This window comes from Talpa occidentalis, unplaced genomic scaffold, assembly GCF_014898055.3.
Source record: "Talpa occidentalis isolate TD23 unplaced genomic scaffold, MPIMG_talOcc4v2.1 talOcc4.6, whole genome shotgun sequence".
Taxonomy (NCBI): Eukaryota; Metazoa; Chordata; class Mammalia; order Eulipotyphla; family Talpidae; genus Talpa; species Talpa occidentalis.
The window spans coordinates 119,824,875-119,848,319 of record NW_023604972.1 but is presented as its reverse complement, the minus strand read 5'-3'; the positions used below and the strand labels follow the sequence as shown (position 1 = coordinate 119,848,319).

The 23,445-nt window shown below is 33.1% G+C and overlaps 1 protein-coding gene across 5 annotated transcripts in view; it reads right to left on the bottom strand.

Annotated features, from left to right (window-relative positions):
- Positions 1–17,315: 17,315 nt before the first annotated feature.
- Positions 17,316–23,445, bottom strand: part of FYB1 (FYN binding protein 1) — a 133,196-nt gene continuing 127,066 nt past the window's right edge. For all 5 annotated transcript variants that reach the window (XM_037530099.2, XM_054688128.1, XM_054688125.1 and 2 more), the window contains 3 exons: positions 20,867–20,900; positions 18,486–18,517; positions 17,316–17,709 (listed from right to left, as the gene is read on the bottom strand). In XM_037530099.2, the coding sequence (XP_037385996.1) occupies positions 17,687–17,709; positions 18,486–18,517; positions 20,867–20,900 (89 nt within the window). In that variant the 3' untranslated portion in view covers positions 17,316–17,686. The remainder of the gene's footprint in view (positions 17,710–18,485; positions 18,518–20,866; positions 20,901–23,445) is intronic.

Here is a 23,445-nt window from a genome sequence, read left to right as displayed (position 1 = left end):
CAGTCGTTAATAATAGTGAACAATCGGAAACACTCAAATGACCATAAGTAGGGATTATGCCATTAAAGATGACAATGTATATCTAGAATATGTGTAGGAAATCGTGTTCGTGATATTAAATCAAGTGACTGGGACATTCCCATTTTCATAAACATTTAAAATATACCACATAAGAAGTATACTTTATAAAATATTTTTGCACACATGTGTATAGAATAAAGTCTGAAAAGAGATACATGAAAATGTTGATTGATTCCCCGCCCCAATGGTGGAATTACATATATGGTTATTGTTCTTGTTTACTTGTCTGTACTTTTTAAATGCCCTACAATTAATACATATCGATTATAAAGAAAACAAAAGTTTTAAAAATTAAAGTAAAAGCATGCATCAAAAGGGAAATAAAAGGAACGCTGCTTGCTTAGGATACTTTGCTTTGTAGATCTCAGATCTTTATCTTAGTAGATCTGCAATCACCTGATATAGATATTGCACATAGGTTAAAGGATGTAACAGAATACTTTTTTAAAATGTCTGTTGACATTATCAGTAGTTTGGATAATATGAAGCGTGTTCCCTCTTTTGTAGCTTGTAAGTCTTCATGCAAGTTATTTATTCTAGCTACAGCCTAAGGCACAATCAGAAAACTAAAGAACATTATAATTTGTATTTCATCCCTCCATGTATCTCCACATTTCACCATTTTAGAAAAGTACAAATCTATTGACAGAAATTCTACCAGATTCTTTCAATTGTTCCAATTTTCAAGCCACCCTTTTTATCCTGTTATCTTTTAAGTCCTTTTCTATTCTAAATTAACTCCTTCCTAATACAATCTAACTACATTTTCTCTTTCAGCCTTTCACGGAAGTTGAGTATACCTGATCCACTTTTAATTTAGGATACATGAGAATTGAATACATGAGAATTGAATCCACAACCTTTCATCTTTATAATTGTTGTTCTTATTTGAAGATCATTATTTAATTACCCCCAATTTCTTGCAAGAGAATAGAAATCATCTTTCTCCAATCTTACAATGAAACTAGTTTTCAGTCTGTGCTATTGTAGTCTTTTGAGTAGCGGTGTTTCCCACATTTTTTTTTTTTTTTTTTAAGGTGAATGCCACCTCTGGCTTTTTTTTAAAAAAAAAGAAAAAAACAATATGTTCTTAGTGTTTGCAAATGATAACTAGGAATCAGGAGTTTAGGTTAATTTTAGTAAGGAATACATTTCACAATGTAGTGTTTGCTTTTTAGGCAATATTGATCCTCATCAGCTTGTTATTAGTTAAAATCTCTAAATAATTGTCTACCTGCCAATAGGCAACCTTTCCTCTTTTTGAAGAGGAAATTTGTTTACTTCTTTGTTTATTTTAGCCCACCCATGTTCCTTACTTACTTTGTTTACTTCTTACTACTTCTCCAATTTTCCTGGTCATTTTGATTCTAATCTGGTCACTAAGAATGTGACTTCCTCTTTTTAGTTTTCACTTCCCATTTAGACTTCAACTGCTGTGTGAATGAATTTTTTTTTCCCATAGCATTAGTCATTGATAAAAAATGTTATATGAGGTTTGGTCTAGGACCACACCTCTAGGATATAACAGCTTGGTTCTGAAGATATACCACTGCCCTGATAGGCAATCTCTGGTTTTTGGTCTCTGTCCTGCCACATATAGTTAATATCCTAGTTTATAAACCATATTTTATCTGTTTCTGGTACTACTCTCATGTTGAACAGAAACAAAGACTCACCAAAATCCCAGTTCCTTTATTTATTTGCCTTATTACATAGGCCTTATCAAGATAAAATTAGTGAAAACCCACAATATTTGGTCAGTCTATTTTTAAGTAATTTCTCTTGATAGTAAAATCTCACATTTAACATCCAGATAAATGCCATCAAAATGATATGCAAAAGGCTAAATTAACAAATGTTATAATCCTGTACAGGGTTGATTATGAAGAGTTAGCCTTGGTTATAGGCTAAAGTAGCATTTTAGTATTGTTCCTTTAAATGAAATGTCCCAAAATCTCATTTAAATTTTATTTAAAAAAATTCAATAAGGTATAAAGGCCCATAAAAACAAATTTTAATGAAATATAAGCTCATGTTTGTGAATGAAGAAACATATTAACAAAATAGAAACTGGAAGGGTATTATACTAAAATTTTAATAGTGACTCACTGGTTGGTAGAGTTTTGAGTCATTTTAGCTATCTCCTAATTTTAATTGTTCTAAAACAAATTTTGAAATGTACAGTTTTTTTTAAGGAAAGCTCTTTTAGGGAAATTGTATCAATTATCCTAAACCACAATGTTAACCTTTGATCATGATCATTTGTTAAGTAGGGGACAAATCAAAATTGTTTGTGCATCTTATTTAAAAAAAAAAAAAAATTGTGGACATACCCCAACATATGTAAATTGTTTTTTGCTAAATTAAAACATAAAGCATGAAGGTCAGTCTCTTCTTGGTCAGTCTATTTTTATGTAATTTCTCTTGATAGTAAAATCTTGCATTTAACTTCCAGATAAATGCCATCAAAATGATATGCAAAAGGCTAAATTAACAAATGTTAATTTGAAATAACATGATTTAAAGTGAAATAAAAATGATTTAAAATAATGTTTTTAATGTGACTTTGCTCCTGAGACAAATAAAAGCAATGGGACTAAATATACTTACTATTTTTTAAAATTTCTTGTTAAACTTATGATCCAACAATTCAAAAGGCTATTGTAAGAAAACAGTTTATTTGGATATTGGATTAGTAACTGAGAAATCACAAAATACAAAGTTAAAAATGAAAGAACTACGCTAATGACTACAGTCTCTAAACCATGGCACTCATTTCTCAATTCTATCCATCAATTATGCAAAGTTTTTTTATGTTGTCTAGCTTATAAAAGTCCATTGTCTCTAATGTCAACCCATTTTCATAGCCAGCCAGAAGTTACAACATTTAGAAATTTTTATCAGATGGTTTCAAAACCTCATCTGGAAGCTTCTAGGACAGACAACTCTGTTCCATGACTTTAAAGTGTGTAGATGTGAAAAATTTGTATAGATGACACATTTAACTTTTTGTTTTCCGGGAAAAAAAAAATCACAAAAAAAGTGGAAATCTTTTCAAATTACTTTTCCTAAATCTTCTCTTGCTAGCACAAGTTTCTCTAGATAAATAATAACTCCTAGTTACTATCACCACTTTACCTTGGAGGGAAAGATTAGATTTAATATTTTTAAAACACATCTGATAGGTAACATCTACCAGTCATTATGAAAAAAAGTTTGCCATTGAATAAATGTCAAATGTGTGTGGTACAAGATACTTTCATAGCCAAACCTTTCTCATTGCAAAGTGTATAAAATTAAATTATTTTATAGGTCTTTGCTATGTAAACTTTTCACATGTGGTAATGTATCTTTTCTTCTGTGATTTCTTTTTATATGTCACTTTGCTTCTTTACTTTTATTACATAAGTTGTTTACTTATAGCAATGCATATTTAGTGTATCTTGACTTTGGTGGCACAGACAAAATTTGTGTATTTCATTATTGAACAGAATCTAGCAAGCACCACAAACAGAGACAAGTGCAGAGCAATTATGTTCCCGTCCAACCTGATAGCAAAGTTTCCATAATGTCTATTTGTTCCAATACCAATTTCTTCAAATCATCAGCTATTTTTTTTTTTCTTTTCAGTTTTCTTTCTTGGTCGACCAGAGGGACTACATTTTAGTTTAGTTTAGTTTAGTTTATGTATTGTTTTGTCTGTTGCTGAAAAGAAGTTTTTCTTTTTTGCAAAATAATAGAGTCAATATGACATGACTTTTAACGTCACTGAAAAAATATATAGAAAATGATCTTCATATTCTGAATGCTTGTTTTAAAATATTTGCTGATCAATAGATTTCTACTACCACTAACTAACATATCAAGGAACAATATACGGAATTAAGTAATAGTAAAGGATAATGTGCATACCTTCATATTTTACATAATATTAATCATTTCAATTTTTAAAAAATTTGGCTGGCATTATGACCCCTGATTTCATTATCATTACTTTTTTTCCCTACTGATATCATGAAGAAAAGTATATGGTCTCTCATATTTTAAAATCTTGTGCTTTCATTATTTTTGTTACTTATACCCAGTTTCTTTGCAAGATTCTTTTTAAACCATGTATCCATTTTGTGAAGGACAGTTGAAAATATATTCTTTAAAGTCACCTACTTGTACATTATTTATGGCCATTTGCCCACATAAAAAGAATTTCTGAGGGAGGGATATGTGTGTGTGTGTGTGTATGTGTGTGTATGTGTGTGTGAACTCTTCTAAGGTACAGATACCCAATCTTCTCTCAGGATCCTTACATGACTCGTATCAATTTATCCTACTGACCAAATGACAGGTCTATTGTTTATCTGTATAATAAATATCGATAGATTGATTTTTCTTTTCTTTTTTTCCAGTTAATAAAGGTAATACATGATTGGGATACCCCAATGTTACCTCAGTTCAAAAAAATTTTTTTTCGAATCTCCTCTACCACAAACCATGAAACAAAAACAATGCAGTAAAATTAGAGGGACAGTGAACAAACAGAAAACTAGAAACACAGAGCTATCTAAAGAGCAAATACCAAGAACATACCTGAGATCTGAAGACTAAACTGCTACCAAAAGAGAGAAAAGCAGAAAACATAGGGCTCCTGCTTCAAATCCAGGATCCTAGAGGTTGACTAAAGTCCACCCAGGTTGGTAGCACCCCCTAGCTTCCAGATGTTGTAATTGCAAATCATTTCTGGAAAAAACTACATACTACTTCAACTACTTGACTCTTCACAAATTAAGATCTAACAAAAACAAAAACAAACAAACAAACAAAAAACCCTCACATTCAAATATCATCAAACTCATAGGAAAAAGTGACCATGAGTAAGAATAAGTAAAAATAAAAATCAGAATTATTTCCCATGAACTTCATATACTAGACTATTAGAAACATAATGTAAAGGAACTATAAATGAAGACTTTTTAAGGAAGAATTTCTGATTCCATCCATGATGGACAATTGGTAAGAAACTTACTTTTCCACAATAAACATCTATAAATATATACTCAATACATGAACAAATGTTTTTAAGAATTAGACAACAGAGTGTGTCACTGTGACCTCAAGATAAAAGAAACAAAATGTGTTCTACATTCTCTCTGTCATTTTGCTGGAAACATCTTTTTTTAAAAAAAGATTTATTTATCTATACAAGAACTGGGGTGCAGGCCAGAAATGCAGGAGGTGAGAGGATTCACCAGAGGCAGAGTGGGGAGCAGAACAGGCAGATGAACTGAAACACACTGCTGAGGGGAGCAGCGGGGGAAGCAGGAGAAGTCTGCTGCGCTATGTGGGTTGCTTCCTAGCCACTTAGGGATTAAACTCGTGCTGTAGAGGCTGGCAGTAGCTTGATAGCACTGTCTTTAACCCCTATGCCACCAGGGAGGCCCCTAGAAACACCTTTAAAACACAACACAAAGCTTTGGAAGTCAGAGAATCTCTGTCTCACTGGATGGAGGAAAGAAATACTGAAATTGAGAGGTAATAAAGCCATTGAATTTGGAGGAATAGAGTACCAGAGAGGAGGGAGCTATACAGAGCAGAAGTTCCAGAAATATGTTCAGGATTTCCTTGACTTATTAGCTGAATTTTAAGCTATGACGGCACTGGGTGAATCCCTATGAGACTTGGCAGAGAACAGCTACACTGGAATTTTTAATTGAATGGCAACTTTAGAGATTGCAGATTGCCAAAAGAATATGAGTTTCAACCAGCAAGTAGAGACCTTGGTGAACAGTTGAGCATTCTTTTAAGAACCCAAAATGCAAAAATTTAGGGGAAGGGTTACATTGAGAACCCCAAAAGGTCATAACTTAGGCAAAAAACTATAGTAGTTCTGGGCATCCTTGGTGGTGCTGTGAAGCTGTCTGCAGTCTCTGCAGTGCGGGTTGGATCCCAGCCAGCCTCAGAGATACCCACATGGCACAGCAGACCTCTCCTGCCTCGCCCGCTACTCCCCTCAGCAGTGTATTTCAGTCAGTCTGCCTGTTCTGTTCCCCACTCTGTCTCTGGTGAATCCTCTCACCCTCCCGCACCTCTGGCCTGTACCCTGGTTCTTGTATGCATAAATAAATAAATCTTTTAAAAAAAATTCTAAAAAAGAAAATTGGAATATCAGAAGTACAAAAATCCATGAGAGTATGACAGATTATTTTTTCTTTTTTTCTTTCTTTTAAGATTTATTTATTTATGCATACAAGAACTTGAGTACAGTCCAGAGATGTGGGGGGTGAGAGGACTCACTAGACACAGAGTGGGGAACAGAACAGGCAGATTGACTGAAATACACTGCTGAGGGGAGCAGTGGGTGAGACAGGAGAGGTCTGCTGCACCATGTGGGTTGCTCCCTGGCTGGCCATGCATCGAACTTCTGCTGCAGAAGCTGCAGACAGCTTCACAGGTTGTGTATGAAACCCTGGCATCACCAGGGAGGCCTGAGAGTATGACATATTAGATACTAAAACAAAAAGATCAGTGAATGAGAAGAGAGACCAATAGAAACAACAGAGAAGACTGAAAAGCACATCAGTGACTAATTTTAAAAAAGTCCCAACTGTTAAAAATCCATGTAATTGGAGTCCCTAGAGAAATAGAGAGAGAGATTGGGCAAAAAAAATATTTGTAGAATTAATATCAAAAATGTTTCAAATGTGTTGAAAGCTATCAAGACACAAAACCAAAATGCTGGATGAGTCACAAGCAATATAAATAATGAAAAAAAATCCAAAGCAAATAATAAACTGCCAAATATAAAACAAAGTTAATTCAGAAAAGTAATCAGAGAACAAAAGTAAATTAACTATAGGCAACAACTTTAAGAATTACTGAAGACTTTGCAGAAAGAATTATTGATGACTTCTAGTAAGAAACAATTCAAATAATGATACTTTTAAAGTACAAACATAAAGAAATATTTGTACTCTAAAATTCTATATTTAGCAAAATCAATTTTCAAAAATAAAAAGTAACAAAAAATTTTAAATTAAAAATATTAAAAGAATTTGTGATGAACAGATGTGTTCTACCTAAGTGTTTAAAAGGTCTGTAGACTAAAGAGAAATAATAACATGAACGTTCAGATCTATCGGAAGAAATGAAGACTGAAGAATCATTAAAACATATGTAAATTTAAAGTATGGTTGCTAAAAGAAAATTTCTCATTTAAAGCAAAGGCAATAATGATGTATCATGGGTTATGTATTATGGATTTCACTACAGAAGTAAAATATATGACAAAATTGGACTGCTATAAGGTTCTCCACTATCAAAAGGCACAATGTTATTTCAAAGTATACTAGTTAAGAAGATAGCAGTATACAAACAGCTACTGTATCTATATATGGCCAGTTAATTTTTGGCAAAGATGCAAAGGAAATTTAATGTAGCAAAGATTGTTTTTCAACACATGGCACTGTATCAATTATATATTCACTTATAAAATAATGAACTTTGATCTTACCCCACTCTTATAAAAATTAACTCAAAAGGGATTATAGACCTAAATATAAGACCTAAAACTACAGAATTCTTAGAAGAAAGCATATATTTGTGACCTTGGATAAGGTGAAGATTTCTTATATATGATTGTAGTAGTATGATCAATATGAGGAAAAATCAACAGACTAGACTTCATTAAAAGAAAGAACTGTTCTTGGAAAGATATATTTAAGAGAATAAACAGACCAACTGCAACTGTGAGAAAGTGTTTTCTTTAATTGAAGCATAATTATGAAATCAAAATATTCCTACTATTGAGTTGTCACATCTTCACATATTTATTAATTTTTTTTGGGGGGTGAGAACATTTAAGTTTTACTCTTGTAGCAAAAATACACTATATAATATGGTATTATTAACTGTAGATCCTCAGAGCTTATTCCTCATATAACTGAAAGTTCGTGTCTTTTTAATCAACATCTATCTTTCCATCAACCTCTATTTTTCCTCACATCCTAGTCCCTGACAACTACCAATCTACTCTGGGTTTGTATGAGTTTGATATTTTTAGATTTCACATATAGGTGAAATCATAAAGTATTTGTCTTTCTCTGTTTAGATTATTTTGTAGCATTATGTTCTCCAAGATTATTCATTCTTTAGCAACTAACAGGACTTTCTTCTTTTTTAAGGCTGAAAAATATTCCATAGAATAATAATTAATAGATTTATAGTGACTTTTCATCTTTCAACTGACTCTCAACTTATTCACTTATAAGTCTGGTGGCATATGTGATATTGTAGCCGAAATGAATGGTCCACTAATGATGTGAGGAAGACAAGCTATAATATTCGGTCCAAAAAATGTACACTTTTAGATTCTTTCCTATATGATGAAAGAACCACTATTTCTGCAGAAAATTTACTCCTGATTTATCCAATTTGAAGCTCTGCTTCTAGGGAAGCTAGTGTAAGAAGCCTTCCCAATAGGTGCACTTCTTAGCTTTATTAGAATAGGAGATAATTTCATATTGCTTCTCTCTTAAACAAATGCACAGGAAACCTTTGTGTGTCCTTGAAAGCTCTGTTGTTTCGTTTTTCAATCCTGTACATTTGTTTAGATCTTAAAGATTAGTAACCATCATATCCTAGTGTACCTCTTTTAGCTTCATATGTGTTAAAGATGAGAAACCAAAAGAAAACTGCGGTCCCCTGAGGCATGTGGGTGGTAACAGCATTTCAGTGCTTTTCTTAATAGCTTCTACCATTTAGGGTGAAGATCTGACAAGCACAGCATATTAGCTAAAGTACAATACCCTACATTTCATACTAATTTTAAAAGGCTTACTTTCAACCCTGCTGCTAGAGATATTGTGGAGAGTTAAGCTTCAGCATCTGATGAAATGTGTTAGATCATAAATTTCAAAGAGTAGATATAATTTACATGACTGAGTAAAGCTCTTCATCAATTTAAAGTTTTTGAAAAATGTTACAATATTTTAAAGGTCTATTTCTAAGAACTAAGACTAGAACAAAACTGGTGGTCCACTGAAGTACAATGAAGGTATTTCTTTGCTCTCCTTTGCTAATGAAAACCTGGCCACGGTCTATATTAACTAATGAAGATCATTCTCAGTTGAAGAAGGTCCAAGCCACAATTTGACTTTAGACTTCTATTTGTTTCCATTCATGGTATTGGCAACACGTCAGATGCTAAGGAATTTGTGTGTATCTATATTAGATTTTTATGATTGTATTTCTATTAGATCTCTCAGTGGCATTTGGTGTTATTAAGATGGAATCTGCCTGTCATGGACAATATATACATTTTATTTATCACTCACCCATACAAGGGGATGCATAGCTCATTATTGACAGAATTGGATGGTTATAGAATGGACCATGCTTCATCTGATATCTCTCATCATTAAATGGTCAATGTTGTAGGGTGAACAAATTGATCAAATATGTACTATAGGGATAATTTAGTTTGAATAGTGCATGAAACAAAAATTAAACTAGGGCCCTCCCTGGTGGCGCAGGGGTTAAAGACAGCTCTATCAAGCTATAGCCAGCCAGCATGAGTTCCATTCCCAGACAGCCTGCCAGGGAGGTAACCCACATGGTGCAGCAGACCTCTCCTGCCTCATCCACTGCTCCCCTCAGCAGAGTATTTCAGTAGATCTGCCTGTTCTGCTCCCCACTCTCTCTGGTAAATCCTCTCACTTCCCACACCTCTGGCTTACACCTCAGTTCTTGTATGCATAAATAAATAAATCTTTTTAAAAAAAGAAAAATTAAACCAACAATAAAAGAAAAAATAGTAAATATATTTACTATTGAGCTGATAGATTTTCCAAGATACATATACTGTGTATCTTATATACTATGCATGTAATATATATACTAATATACTATATATCTAATATATCTAATATATATATATCTAATATATCTAATATATATATATCTAATATATCTAATATATAGTATAGTTCCAGTGGGTACCCATTACTTTGACATATTTGCTGACAAAGCTGAATATTGTGATTATGTTCCAAACTACATCACATTAAACATAGTCTAATACTTCCCCAAGTGAAACAGAGTGAAAATTGTCACTGAATTAGAAAGTAGATGCCTGTGTTACAAAAGCCAGGACAACTTTTTTCCTATAGTATAGTGTTTTGGGAAATACTGGGGAGGAGGGGTTTGAAGAATGTGCCACGCCACAATCAAATAATCAGGAATACTAGGAATTTAGGAATTGAACTGGTCCCAAGCATTGCTTTTATTACTGTTTTATATATTGTGTTTTATGTTAAGTTTTTCTATATTCTACTCACATATCAGCTGAGAAATAACTCAGCAAGTTTACTGTCAGTGACATAATGTTCAACAGGATTCTACTGAGTTGACAGTTTCAAAATGTATAATAGCAAAGTACCAAGCAAGGCGCTGATAATAATAGTATGTGTCAGACACTACTAAATGTTTAAGCACATGATTTCAATTAATTTTTACAACCCTGTAAAGTAGGTACTTTCATATTTTATAAGATCCCAAGTCTCAACAAAGTTTAGAATCTCGTTCAAGGTTACATAATTTAGCTGGTAATCTCAAGCAGGAGGCAGAAGAAATGGCGCACAGTAACTAAAATAAACCCTTACCTGTGTAGCAGATTGTGACAATATAGGCAGCATCGGCAAGTATTTCAAAATTAGTTATAATAATATATGGCAACATTTGAGGACCTATGATGTATACAGACAAATGCTCAGCGTGTCAAAGATATAGGAAGGAATGTTAGGGGAAAAAATGCAATGCATTATCTAAGATTCTAGCTTTTCAAGAAACTTAGATCTTTGTGATTATTTCATCTCTCTCTCTTTTTTTTTTTTTTTTTTTTTTTTTTAGAATTTTACATACTTTTTTTTTTTTTTTAATAGAGGCATGTTTTATTTATTTATTTTGTTTGTTTGTTTGTTTTGTTTATACATGCACTGGGTACAGTCAGAAGCGCGGGAGGGTGAGAGAATTCACCAGAGCCAGAGCGGGGAGCAGAGCAGGCAGAGGGACCGAAGTACACTGCTGAGGGGAGCAGCGGGCGGCAGGAGAGGTCATGCTTTTATCTTTCCTCCTCAACTAGATCATTTCCATCTTCTTTTGAATAAGATCAAGTCTTTTCTGTTTTGTTTTTTTTTTAAGATTTATTTTTTATTTATACAATAGCTGGGGTACAGGCCAGAGGAGCAGGAGGGTGAGAGGATTCACCAGACACAGAATAGGGAGCAGAACAGGCAGACAGACTGAAATACACTGCTGAGGGGAGCAGCAGGCACGGCAGGAGAGGTCTGCGGTGCCATGTGGGAATCTCCCTGATGGCTGGGAATTCAACCTGTGCTGTGGAGGCTGCAGACAGCTTCACAGCGCTGCGCTCAACCCACTGTGCCACCTGGGAAGGCATCAAGTCTTTTCTGTTTTAGAAAACAATTCCCCCAAGCAAAAAACATGTATCATGTTCCTAATTTTTATTGTAAAATATCTGGAAAGAGATGACTATATTGTCTGTCTCGACTTTTACCTACCCACTCACTTCTTAATCCATGTGTGGAGATGGGCTGCCAGTCCTCCTTCGTGGAAGAACTTGTTGTCCAGAGGAGGTGAGTGGTCTGCTGATCACCTCCAAATATCTGCTCCTTTAGAGTCAACTTGCATGAGGATATGCCGCTTCTGGTATGGTCCACACAGTGACAAGCAATGTGGGAATAAAAAACTAGCCCTGTTGACTTGAAGGGCGAAGGCTCTGAAGGGCAGCATTTACTTCCTAGGATCTTGCTTAGTTGGCTGAAGATGTTTAATGGTTAAGCACTACTTTCATATCAGTTAATTTAAAATTGACTGAAAACTTCCTTCGCCAGTGATTGATTCAGTTGAGTTGAAGAAGATTCATACTGTTCGGCTATACTGTGTTCAATTGAGATTGTCTGAAAAGCAGTCACCAAGGTGAAGTGAAAACTGAATAATTTTTTTTAATTTAAAAGTATTTTTATTTAAATTTTATTTTTATATTCCCCATACAATTACAACCCCCTTATTTTGACCCTAATCCCTCCTTTCCCCACCCCACCACCTCCCATAGAGTGTCTCTGGTTCACAGTTGTTTGTTGATTTTGATTTTTTTATGTTATAGTTATTCTTTTTCCAGGTCCCTTATTTAAGTTTTCTAGATTCCTGCTATGAGTGAGAACATACGGTATTTTTCTTTTTCTTTCTGGCTTATTTCGCTGAGCATGATCCCTTCAAGCTCCATCCATGTTGCTGCAAATTGCATGTGTTTTATCTATTTTGAATGCTGAGTAATATTCCATGGTGTATATGGACCACATCTTCTTGATCCAGTCATCTGTTTTTGGGCATTTGGGTTGTTTCCAAAGCCTAGCTATTGTAAACAGTGCTGCTATAAACATAGGGGTGCAGGTGTTCTTTGGAATTGATGTTTCTGTGTCCTTTGGGTAAATACCTAGGAGTGGAATTGCTGGTTCATATGGAAGCTCTATGTTTAGTAGGTCCAGAAATCTCCACACAGCTCTCCATAGTGGCTGGACCAGTTTGCACTCCCACCAGTAGTGCAGGAGAGTTCCTTTTTCTCCACAACCTCGCCAACATTTGTTGTTGCTAGTTTTTTTAATATGTGCCATTCTCACTGGTCTAAGATGGTATCTCATTGTAGTTTTGATTTGCATTTCCCTGATGACAAGTGATGTTGAACATTTTTTCATATGCCTGTTGGCCATTTGCACTTCTTCTTTAGAGAAGTTTCTATTTAGCTCTTCTGCCCATTTTTTGACTGGATTATTTTCTTTGTTTTTGTTGAGTCTCATCAGCTCTTTGTAGATTTTTGTGATCAGTCCTTTATCATTAGTGTTGTATGCAAAAATGTTCTCCCAGTCGGTGGGGTTTCTCTTTGTTTTTGTTATTGTCTCTTCTGCTGTGCAGAAGCTCTTTAATTTGATGTAGTCCCAGCTGTTTATCTTTGCCTTCACTATCACTGCTTTGGGTGATGTGTCTGTAAAGATGTCTTTGATGTGCATATCATGTAGTGTTTTGCCTATATTTCCTTCTATATATTTTATGGTTTCAGGTCTTATGTCTAGTTCTTTAATCCATTTTGAGTTGGTTTTTGTGTATGGTGTGAGGTAGTAGTCAAGCTTCATTCTCTTGCATGCAGCGACCCAGTTTTCCCAGCACCATTTATTGAACAAACTTTCTTTGCTCCAATGCATATTCTTTGCTCCTTTGTCAAAGATTAGTTGACCATTAATCTGTGGGCTTATTTCTGGATTTTCTATTCTATTCCATTGGTCTGTGTGTCTGTTCTTGTTCCAAATACCATGCAGTTTTGATGATTATGGCCTTGTAGCATAGTTTGAAGTCTGGGAGTGTGATACCTCCATTCCCTTTTTTTTTTTTTTCATGAGAGCTTTGGCTATTCAGGGTTTTTGGTGATTCCATATGAATTTCTTTGAAGAATGTTCTATTTCTTTGAAGAATGACATTGAAATTTTTATTGGAATAACATTGAATCTGTATATTGCTTTTGGTAGGATGGCCATTTTAATAATGTTTATTTTTCCAATCCATGAGCAGGGGATGTCTTTCCATTTCTTTGTGTCTTCTTCTATTTCTTTTAACAGTGTTTTATAGTTTTCTTTGTATAGGTCCTTTACCTCTTTTGTTAGATTTATTCCCAAGTATTTGATTTTTTTTTGCTTTGATAATAAAAAGGATGGTTTTTTTAATTTCTTCTTCCAATTTATTGTTTGTGTATAGGAAGGCTAATGATTTTTGTGTGTTGATTTTTTATCCTGCCACTTTACTGAACTGATTGATTAGTTGAATTAGTTTTTCTGTGGAGTTTTTGGAAAACTGAATAATTTTGTGGGGCAAAAATATATGTGTAAGAGGAAAGGGGAGAGAACCATCAGATAGCAATGCAAATCTGATCACCCAAAGGCAGGTAGAAGCATCTTTGATGCTATGCAAGACAAGGAAGGTTTAGTCAGAATGTCAGAGTATCTTCAAACCAAAGTTGGCCACATGAAGGATTCTGCATTTTTCAGGAACAGACCTGCCATGTTCAGTCACTGATGAGGAACAATCTGTTGAAAGTCTGACATTGGCATAAATGTGGTGATGGATTTCAGTGTGTAGTTGGGGTCTTTGGTCAATTAATCTCCACATATTATAGTAGAAGATCTATGAGTCAAATTTTCCAGGCTGCCAGATGTGTCTTTTATAGTCCCATTTTAGGACAATGGGACTACAAAAGATAGAAATGAACTGTAGATAGATATTTAGATTCAAGGCAAGATTGCGTGTTTGTACTTTGAATGAGAAAAGTTTATGTATGTTTCTAAACATGGAAAATGGAGTCTGCAAGATGGGAGAAGTTAGAGATGAAGAAGAGGTAAGGAAGGAAGGAAGGATGAGAAAGAAGAATGTGAGGGATGAGAAAGGGAGAAAGTGGGGGGAGAGAAAGATTAGGGGGAAATGAATAATTGTAGTAGGATAACAATGCAGTTTTGAATCTGAGGAATGACATTTTATTCTCTGAAATAGTGTCTTGATTGAATTACGGTTGAATGTTGTAGGAAGTTGAAGGGACTTGAACTTGGTTATCTCAAGTTCCCCTAAAAAGTAGGAAGTGAAGTTTTAGGGACAGGGGTGAAGGGTTTGGTCTTGAACAGGAAGTATCCTATCCTATGAGACTGAAGCAAAAAGATGGGAATCACAACATCCCTTATAATCAGGGAAATGCAAATTAAAACCACCTTACACTAGTAAGAATGGCACATATCCAAAAAACAAGCAACAACAAATGTTGGCAAGGATGTGGAGAAAAATGAACTCTCCTACATTGCTCATGGGAGTGCAAACTGGTCCAACCACTATGGAAAGCTGTGTGGAGTTTCCTTAGTCTACTAAAAATGGAGCTACCATAGGACCCGGCAATTCCACTGCTAGGGATCTATGCAAAGGACACAAAAACATTGATTCAAAAGAACACCTGTACCCCTATGTTTATTGCAGCTCTATTTACAATAGGTAAAACCTGGAAACAACCCAAATGCCCAAAAATAGATAACTGGATCAAGAAGATGTGGCATATATACACAATGGAATATTATTCAGCCATCAAAAAAGATAAACTCATGCCATTTGCAGCAACATGGATGGAACAAGAAGGATTTATGAACAGTGAAATAAGCCAGAAGGAAAAAAGAAAAATATCAGATGGTTTCACTTATAGCAGGAATATAGGGGAACCAAATAAGACATCAGTGTAAAAAAATAATAACAGTACAAAACACAACAAAGCAAAAACGAACTATTATAAACCAGAGACATCCTGCAGGGGAGGAGGAGGGAGAGGGATCAGAGGGAGGGAGGGAGGAGCACAGGGGACTGAGGTGATGGTGCATGGGTGCCTTGGGGAAGGAAACTCTATGGGGACTACACCTGAGGGGGTGGGGGGAAGAAAATATTGTTTAAAAATGAACAATAATGTAAAAAAATATAAAAAATTAATATAAAAAAAAGATGGGAATCAAAGGAAACCTTTTGTAGAAATGGGATCAAGTTACAGGAGAAAATGACAGATGCCTCAAAATTTTTTAGTATGTGATGAAGTAGAAGGCAAAGTTACCTGCTGAAGGTATTATTTATTTGTCAATCTTCTCATATGATAAAATTCCACACAGAAATTGTAACAGAAATAATATTTGGTATAATAAAGTCGATAGTTCAAATATATCTTTTATATTGAGGTAATTATCTATTACATGAATCTTTCATAAGCATGTGTATGTTTCTTGGTGTATAAACCAAAACTTTAAAATAGTCTCTTGATCTAATTTGGAATTTAAAAACTGACATTGCATTGAATTTATGCCATTCTTAATTTAAAAAATTACTGGAAATATACTGTCAGGGTATTATGTGTATTCGCTTCCAAATTAACAAACAGACCAAAAAAAGCACTTTTGGATATTGTAATTTCATCTAAAATTAAAATAAATTCATCACATAAGGATATACTGCTTATCCTATCAGAAAATAAAACTAAAAGTATTTCATATTTAAAGGGATCCTTGAGATCAGTAGCTTCTAATCTGGAGATCTCAGACTCCAAGAATCTATTGGACAGCAAAAGTTGATGATCTGTATTCAAATTTCAGTGCACCTACCTATTTGAAATTCTACTTCACCCTTATGAAGGTTCTGGGTTCCTTTGCAATTATTTTAATTCATTGGCACCAATTTCAGATGCTCCAGTAAGCTTTTGCAGTATTAAAACATAGACAATGCATCAATCATTATTAAATCAAAGAATATAAAAGCTTCTGAAACATGAACTTACTTTGGGGAGGTAGGTTACAGATGTTTGAGATAATTGTTAGTGAAAAAGTTGAAAAAAACTGACTTAATCCAATCCTGTAATTTATACATGAGAAAATTGAGAGGGTGAAAAATTTACCCAAATATCACATAATGGATTCATGACTAACAAATCTAGCATTAGGATTTGTTCATTTTGTACTTTGGAAACTATGAAAAAATTACCCATCTTGCTATTTTTTCTGGTGTTATGGTTTTGCATTTTGTATCATTGTGTGTGACAATTTTTCAGATTTTATTTTGGGATTGTGCTGGGAATGAGTATATATCAAGAAGGAACTGCCTAGTCCATATACTAGGGTTTATTGATTTGTATTCCCTCTGCTGATCAACTTTCCAGCAAAGTGATTAAAAAAAGCTTTTTAGCTGCAATTGAAAACAAACCCAAAACCTTTTAAAAAAAAAGTTTTCATAGTGATGATGTGTCATAAAAGGCTAGTTAATTTTCAAGTACATTTGTCATAATTTTAGGGTAGTCCTCATTCCTTTCTGCTCTGTTACAACAGTATTTAAACAGAGCACAGAGTTAAATGGTTAGTGAATCAATCTGCAAAACAAAAATATTTTAGAGTCTTCTACAATTTTTAATCTCAAGTGTGCATACTAAATGCACACATCCTTTATCAAGTAATTAACACATTCACAATTAACAAATAGGGACAAACTACGAAAAAGTTCTGCTATCATTATACTTTACAAAAACATTTATGTCACCATTAGAGAAAATGATTCTGACATTTTAAAGATAGAAAATTTGAATAGAGAATACAAGATACTATGATAAGTAGGAAGGCAAACAAAAGTTTCCTTTCTTATACTTTATTTTTATTCCTTACATTTCTTTAGACAACATAGTCATTTTTTCTTAATTTTTTTTTAGGAGGAACTGTGCTTCGATGGTCTGAAAGAAGCTCTTCTATAATTGAGGTTGAGGCAGAAATGGGATTTTAATAATTCTTATATCTCATGGGTTCTGTCTGAGATATTGAATAAGCAGATAATTTTCTAAAACCAAAACTTCAAAACTTTATAATCAACATTTATAATATAGGTAAGGAATAGTTTGTACATCCATATTCTATGATACTCAACAGCATGTCAACTGAAACCTGCATTTCATATTGGAATTAAATGAACATAATAAAATGACCAAAGTGGAGAGTTAGTCATTGTCATAGATGCAACCTGAAAGGAAAAAAATACAAATTTTAAAGTAGTTATATAAACATATAGTCTCTAAGTGATACAAACTGGAACTTCATGAAAAACTAATTAAATGGAAGACTATATATTTATTAATCTTTTATTGCTTACTATACAATCCAAGTTATGTTTCTGGACAGATTTAGCCTCTATGAAGATGAGACTCAAGATTACTATTTTTTAACCTAATACTTAATTAAATGTAGTTTTTGGTAATCATTCTAAATATCACTAAGAATTATTCATTTAAAAGGGGATATATTAATACTACAGTTCATTTTAGCCTACTTTAAGTTTTTAGATCACAACATAAAATGTATGATACTTAGAGTATATGAATGAATATTGTATCTTAAGGAATAAGCACCTATTTTGGGGCCAAGTACACATATTTTTATGGATCAAAGCAATTCTTAGCAAGATTCATAGTATAATGAAAAATTCACCAAAATATTACCATACTTCAGTTTTTAAAGAAAATAAATTAGGGATTCTTTCTTGATATCTACTCATAAGAAAAATATTTCTTTCTTCACTATAACAGGACATTTACCTCTCCTAATATTTCTAAGAAATTCAAATTCTGACTATATTAGAAGACTCTACTTAACCCAACAGCTGTAAGAACAGTAAATTTACTATTACTATTATCTATTATGAATGACATATAAGACAGTTTTTCCTTTTTTGGGGGTGGGGGGATGAACAAATTTTATTTTATCTTTCAAGGTATGAGACCCAGGTGATATGAGACTTACCATCAGCAATATCATCATAGATCTCTCCATCACTGAAAATGAGAAATGATTTTCACTTTAGAGAAAATGCCTCCTTAACATGAAAACATCTAAACATGAAAACATCTAAATATCTAAAAATATTTAGATCAAAAGGTTAATAATATGATGATATATGACACAAAGCAATTAAGGGTGAGATGTTACAAGCTATACATTTAAAGTGGGGAGAAATTTCATATTTATTTTTAGCTTCTTTCATTGGCTTAATCTATTCCTCTGTTTCATTAAAGAAAAGCCTCATAAGTTATTGTGTATATTAGACAAATAGAACGAAGAGATCCAGCTTCAAGAATAAAGTGTCTTCCTTTTTGGGGGGTGGGGGGCGGGAGGGGAGGGATTGGGGTCAGAATGGGGGGTTTGCAATTGTATGGGGGAATATAAAAATAAAATTTATTATTTAAAAAAAAAAAAAGAATAAAGTGTCTTCTACCTCTCTTTAGACGAAACAAGGGCCTAGCATGAGTCCATGTTAGATGCACTGAGCTTGTTAGATGTGGTTGTTTAACTGAACAAAATGAACAATCCTGGTGCAATACCCACTGGGGATCTTAATCCAACACTCAACACATTCTTATCTTTGTTAATATCATGTTTACATTTTCACTTGAACTTTAAATGTCAAAGGATATACAATAATATTTGGCATAGGAAATGGTGCCTCATTTTCCACATTTCTAATTATAATTTGTAAATACTGATTATAAAACATAAAAACACAACATATGTACCTAAAGTAAGGTTTGCATTGTGATTTTTAAGGTCTAAAATTCTCAAAATATTTATGGTTATAAGCAACCTCCATAATAGGCCTGGATGTTTTTATACACTATAGGTTTTACCTGGCCCTGAATCTTTGTGAAATGTCCTATTTGGCACACATACTGATCTCTCCTAGGTACCAGGAGACGTAAACATGAATAAGATACAATTAATTACTTCAAGTAGTTTATATAATCTAATAGGGAATCCAAATGACTTGCAAATAATTAAAATAGAAAGTATTGAAAATATTAACAGAGCCTTAAAATATAGGACATAGATTCAAAGTTCAGAAACGTAAGGTGGCTTAGTCACGGATCCCAGACCTGCTTTTGGTTCTTGTAGCATCTATGTGCTTCTATCATGGCAGCAGCAACAGGCCCTTTAAATTGTTGCCAACTATGACAGATGTTGTGAGTTCCCTGTGTCTTCTGTTTGGATCTGTTCTCTGAAGTTGAGGGAGAGTTTGGCTAATCAAATCTGGTACAAATGCAAAGAGGACAGATTTTCCTATCATTCAACAAGTGAACATTTATTAACTATTTACTTTAATAGGTGGTGAACTAATAATTACTTATTTAAATTTTTTTCTTCTCATCCCAAAATAATTATTGATAAGTTGTCCTATCATTTGCCACATATTCTTTCCTTGAAATTTGTCTTTTGAACAACAAAACCAATTGAAAAGTCCCAAGCCTACCACATGTGATTAAGAACTGAGTAAAAAAAGGTGTTAGGATTATTTTCCTTTTCACTCTTTACTCATTTTTTGGATAGAGCAATCAACATTTATTTGTATCTTGCTGATGGGTGCCATGTTTTTTAAAGATACAGTGTGTGAATCTTCCTGGTTTTTTTTAAGCTGCAATCTGTAAATCTTTGTGTTAGTGTATGACCCTAATTTGATTAAGGAATTCATTTCTTGCACTGGTTTATTAGGACAGAATTTTGTAACATTCTGAGGACTCCAATTACATACTAGTACTGCCAGTGACAATGTTTTAATTCATAAGAATACAAGAATCATTGACTGCTATTTTGTGTGTGTGTATGTGTGTGTGTGTGTGCATGTGTGTGTGTGTGTAGGCAGGCTCCAAAATAGAACAAGGCAACTTAATACTCTACTGTGCCTGATGTGAGTAAAGAAAAGCCCTTGGTTAGGGGTCAAACTATAAACTGTTTACAGATGATAGAAGCACCCCTTGTTTAGATACTAAATGGTCTCTGATTAATTCATTCCAACCACTGTATTAATCAGCAAGAGAAATACAGAACATTAATGAAAGTGTTAGTGGCTCTGACCTGTCTATCTCCAATATTAGTATCTGTCACCAAATAATATACAAAACTGAGAACTATATAATCATAAATGAAAAGGGCTTCTCATCTATTTATAAGAGTGAGACTATGAAAACCTTAATTTTATTATGTGTTGTGCCATATTGACATAGAATAGTGTATTGTTTTAAAATTGGTGATAGTTCAGTTGATTATTTTGTTTAAATCAGAATTAGTAATCTTTCTTAAATAAAAGCATAGAATTATTTTTATGAATATAATAGAAGAAAATATAGACTTACTTGTCCACCAAGTGACTTCGAAGGACATAACCATCTATGAAAGTAAAAGGAAATAAAATTTACAGATTTGAAAAATCTATATTATTTTAATAAATAGAAATATAATTAAATGATAAAATATATTGAATGACTGTATTTATCTCCAAAAATGACTCATTTTTCTTATGTGGACACATTATCTTTCCTTACTTTCTTCTTTTTTAATCTTTAAATTTTTTTCTTTCCCACAAGTTTCTCTCAATTTGCAACAATTTTTCTTCCCTTTTGTTGAATTAAAAATATTTTCTTCTCTAAGCTGCTGCAGCTCATTGCACAAGGTTTTACCCAATTTTAGGAAGAATTTATTAAGCATAGTTTCTCTGATTACAAAGGTGGTTTTTAGGTAAGATATTTCCTGAATCTAAGCCTAAAATTTTCAAATTTTATTATGTGTAGCAAAGTCAGGACTATGTTCAACTTTCCATGCAGATGGCAATAATCAATCTAGTGGCTATTTGGGGGAGCATATATCTCAATGATTTCAGAATAGCTCTCTTATTCAGTGTGAAAGATTTTCCACTACTGCTTTTGCCCTCTTACAGTGTTAGGCTTTTTATTTTCATCTTTCATGGAACAAAATCACTATGGAAAATACATACAAGGGATTCTAGTGGTTTCATGATTAAATAGAACATAGACCATATCTTATGCTAGAAAGCAGTGATTTTCATTTTGAGCATCTTATATTTGTCCCTTATTGCAGAAAATTCTCCTATGAATGAGTATGGATACTTCTCTTGCAAAAAATGTCTGCTGATGTCTAATTAATATTACTAAACTTTAGAATTATTAGTTTTATGTTAGCACCTAAACTCTGTTGTGTGTTTGAGACTAATATCATTTATTGCTTTGTCAATAATGCCTCTAGATCATATTTCTCACTGAGTCAACTTGTTAGTCTACTTCAGATCTAGTTTTGGTTCTAAATCAAAGTAAATGTGTAAAAATTTATAAACTAGGAAGCTCATAAGGTTAGTAAAATGAAAGTGAATTTATTCAGACATGTTGATGTCATGTTACCATTTATTTAACACAGAAATTTTCTTCAAGTTAAGATCACACAACTGAAATTATCAGATTGAAATTTAAGACAATGAAATTTGTCTTAAAATATCCCAAGGCAAAAAACTCCACCTGAATATTTTATCAAGAAATATACCAGTTTTTAATGAAAGCTGTTTATAAAAATCATATTTAGAAAAGAATCAAAATTATATTTGAATTCCTGTAGTGTAGAAGTAATGAAACATGGCAAAATGATCAAAACACTATAGTAACATTTTTACTCAATGTATGAAAAATTAGAGCTTGTATACCTTTCTTTTTATTTCAATCAAAGAAAATATGACTAATATAAGGACATTTAAAGTTAATTTCTATGATGCTTGGGTACTCTTAGGTATCACAGTTATTTTGTTCATGTGAACAGATCTTTTTTAAAAAATTAATGTATATATCATCATTTAACTTAATTTTCAAAGGAGGATAAGCTCATCTCCAACAAACTCAATTCTACATGTATATCTTGAAAGAGAAAAAATCTGTACAGACAAAAAGCTTTTATAGTAAATTGTGACTTTGTGTCATGGTTCCAATAACTAGAAGCTGTTTACTTATATTTTAAGCTAAAATGTGGACAATTTTCTGAAGGTTTGTTAAAAGTTTTTTTTCTTTAGTTAAAATGGGTGGTTCTGGTTTCATTTTGAATTTTCTCCTAAAAGAAACTGGAAAATAAAGCAATGCAATACTGTGTGTTCTTCTTATATGGTTATGTTTATATTAATGATTATAAAATAGTGACTTATATGAACTGAACCCTTTAACAATGAAGTCAATCTCATCGGGTTTCATGAAGTTTTTGAACTAAAATTAGAAGACAAAGAATGAGAGAAATGTATGAGAAATTGCAAAATGTTACCAGAGACTAGAATTATTCTAGTATCACATATATTTCTGTTAAAAAATCTGTAGATAATTAAGAGAATATAGTTCAAAATAAAGAGAATATAATCACCATTTTTAGAAATGAAAGGTTTTTGTTTTCCTGTGCTTTTAGGTAATCTACCTTTAAAAACTCAGTGATGCTAGAATTGTGTTGGCCTAGATAAACCCCTGCCTGAAATTAACACTAAAACAACCCTTTACATGACCAAGGTTAATACCTCATAACATACAGCTGAATTAGCTAAATTTATAAATTAATTGTAGAAAGCATATTTTCTTAGATTCTCAAAGTTCTAGTACATTTCCTTTTATATCTTTCCTGTTCAAGAGCTCTAAGGACAAGCTCGCTCTTCCTGAAAAAGAGAAATGCTCTGTGGTTATATTTGTGTGGGAGACATAAACATCAATGATTTTGAACATTATTTAAGAAACTATATGGAGATGGAGTGTGGGATGGTGATGTACTGCTCTATTTTAGCTTCCTGAAATGATGTGATAATTTTGGGCTCATTACCTGTAAAATTACTATTATATGGCATTTTCACAGGGTTGAGACTTTCAATGCAGCTTAAGTTTTGCTGTCTACTACCTTTAAA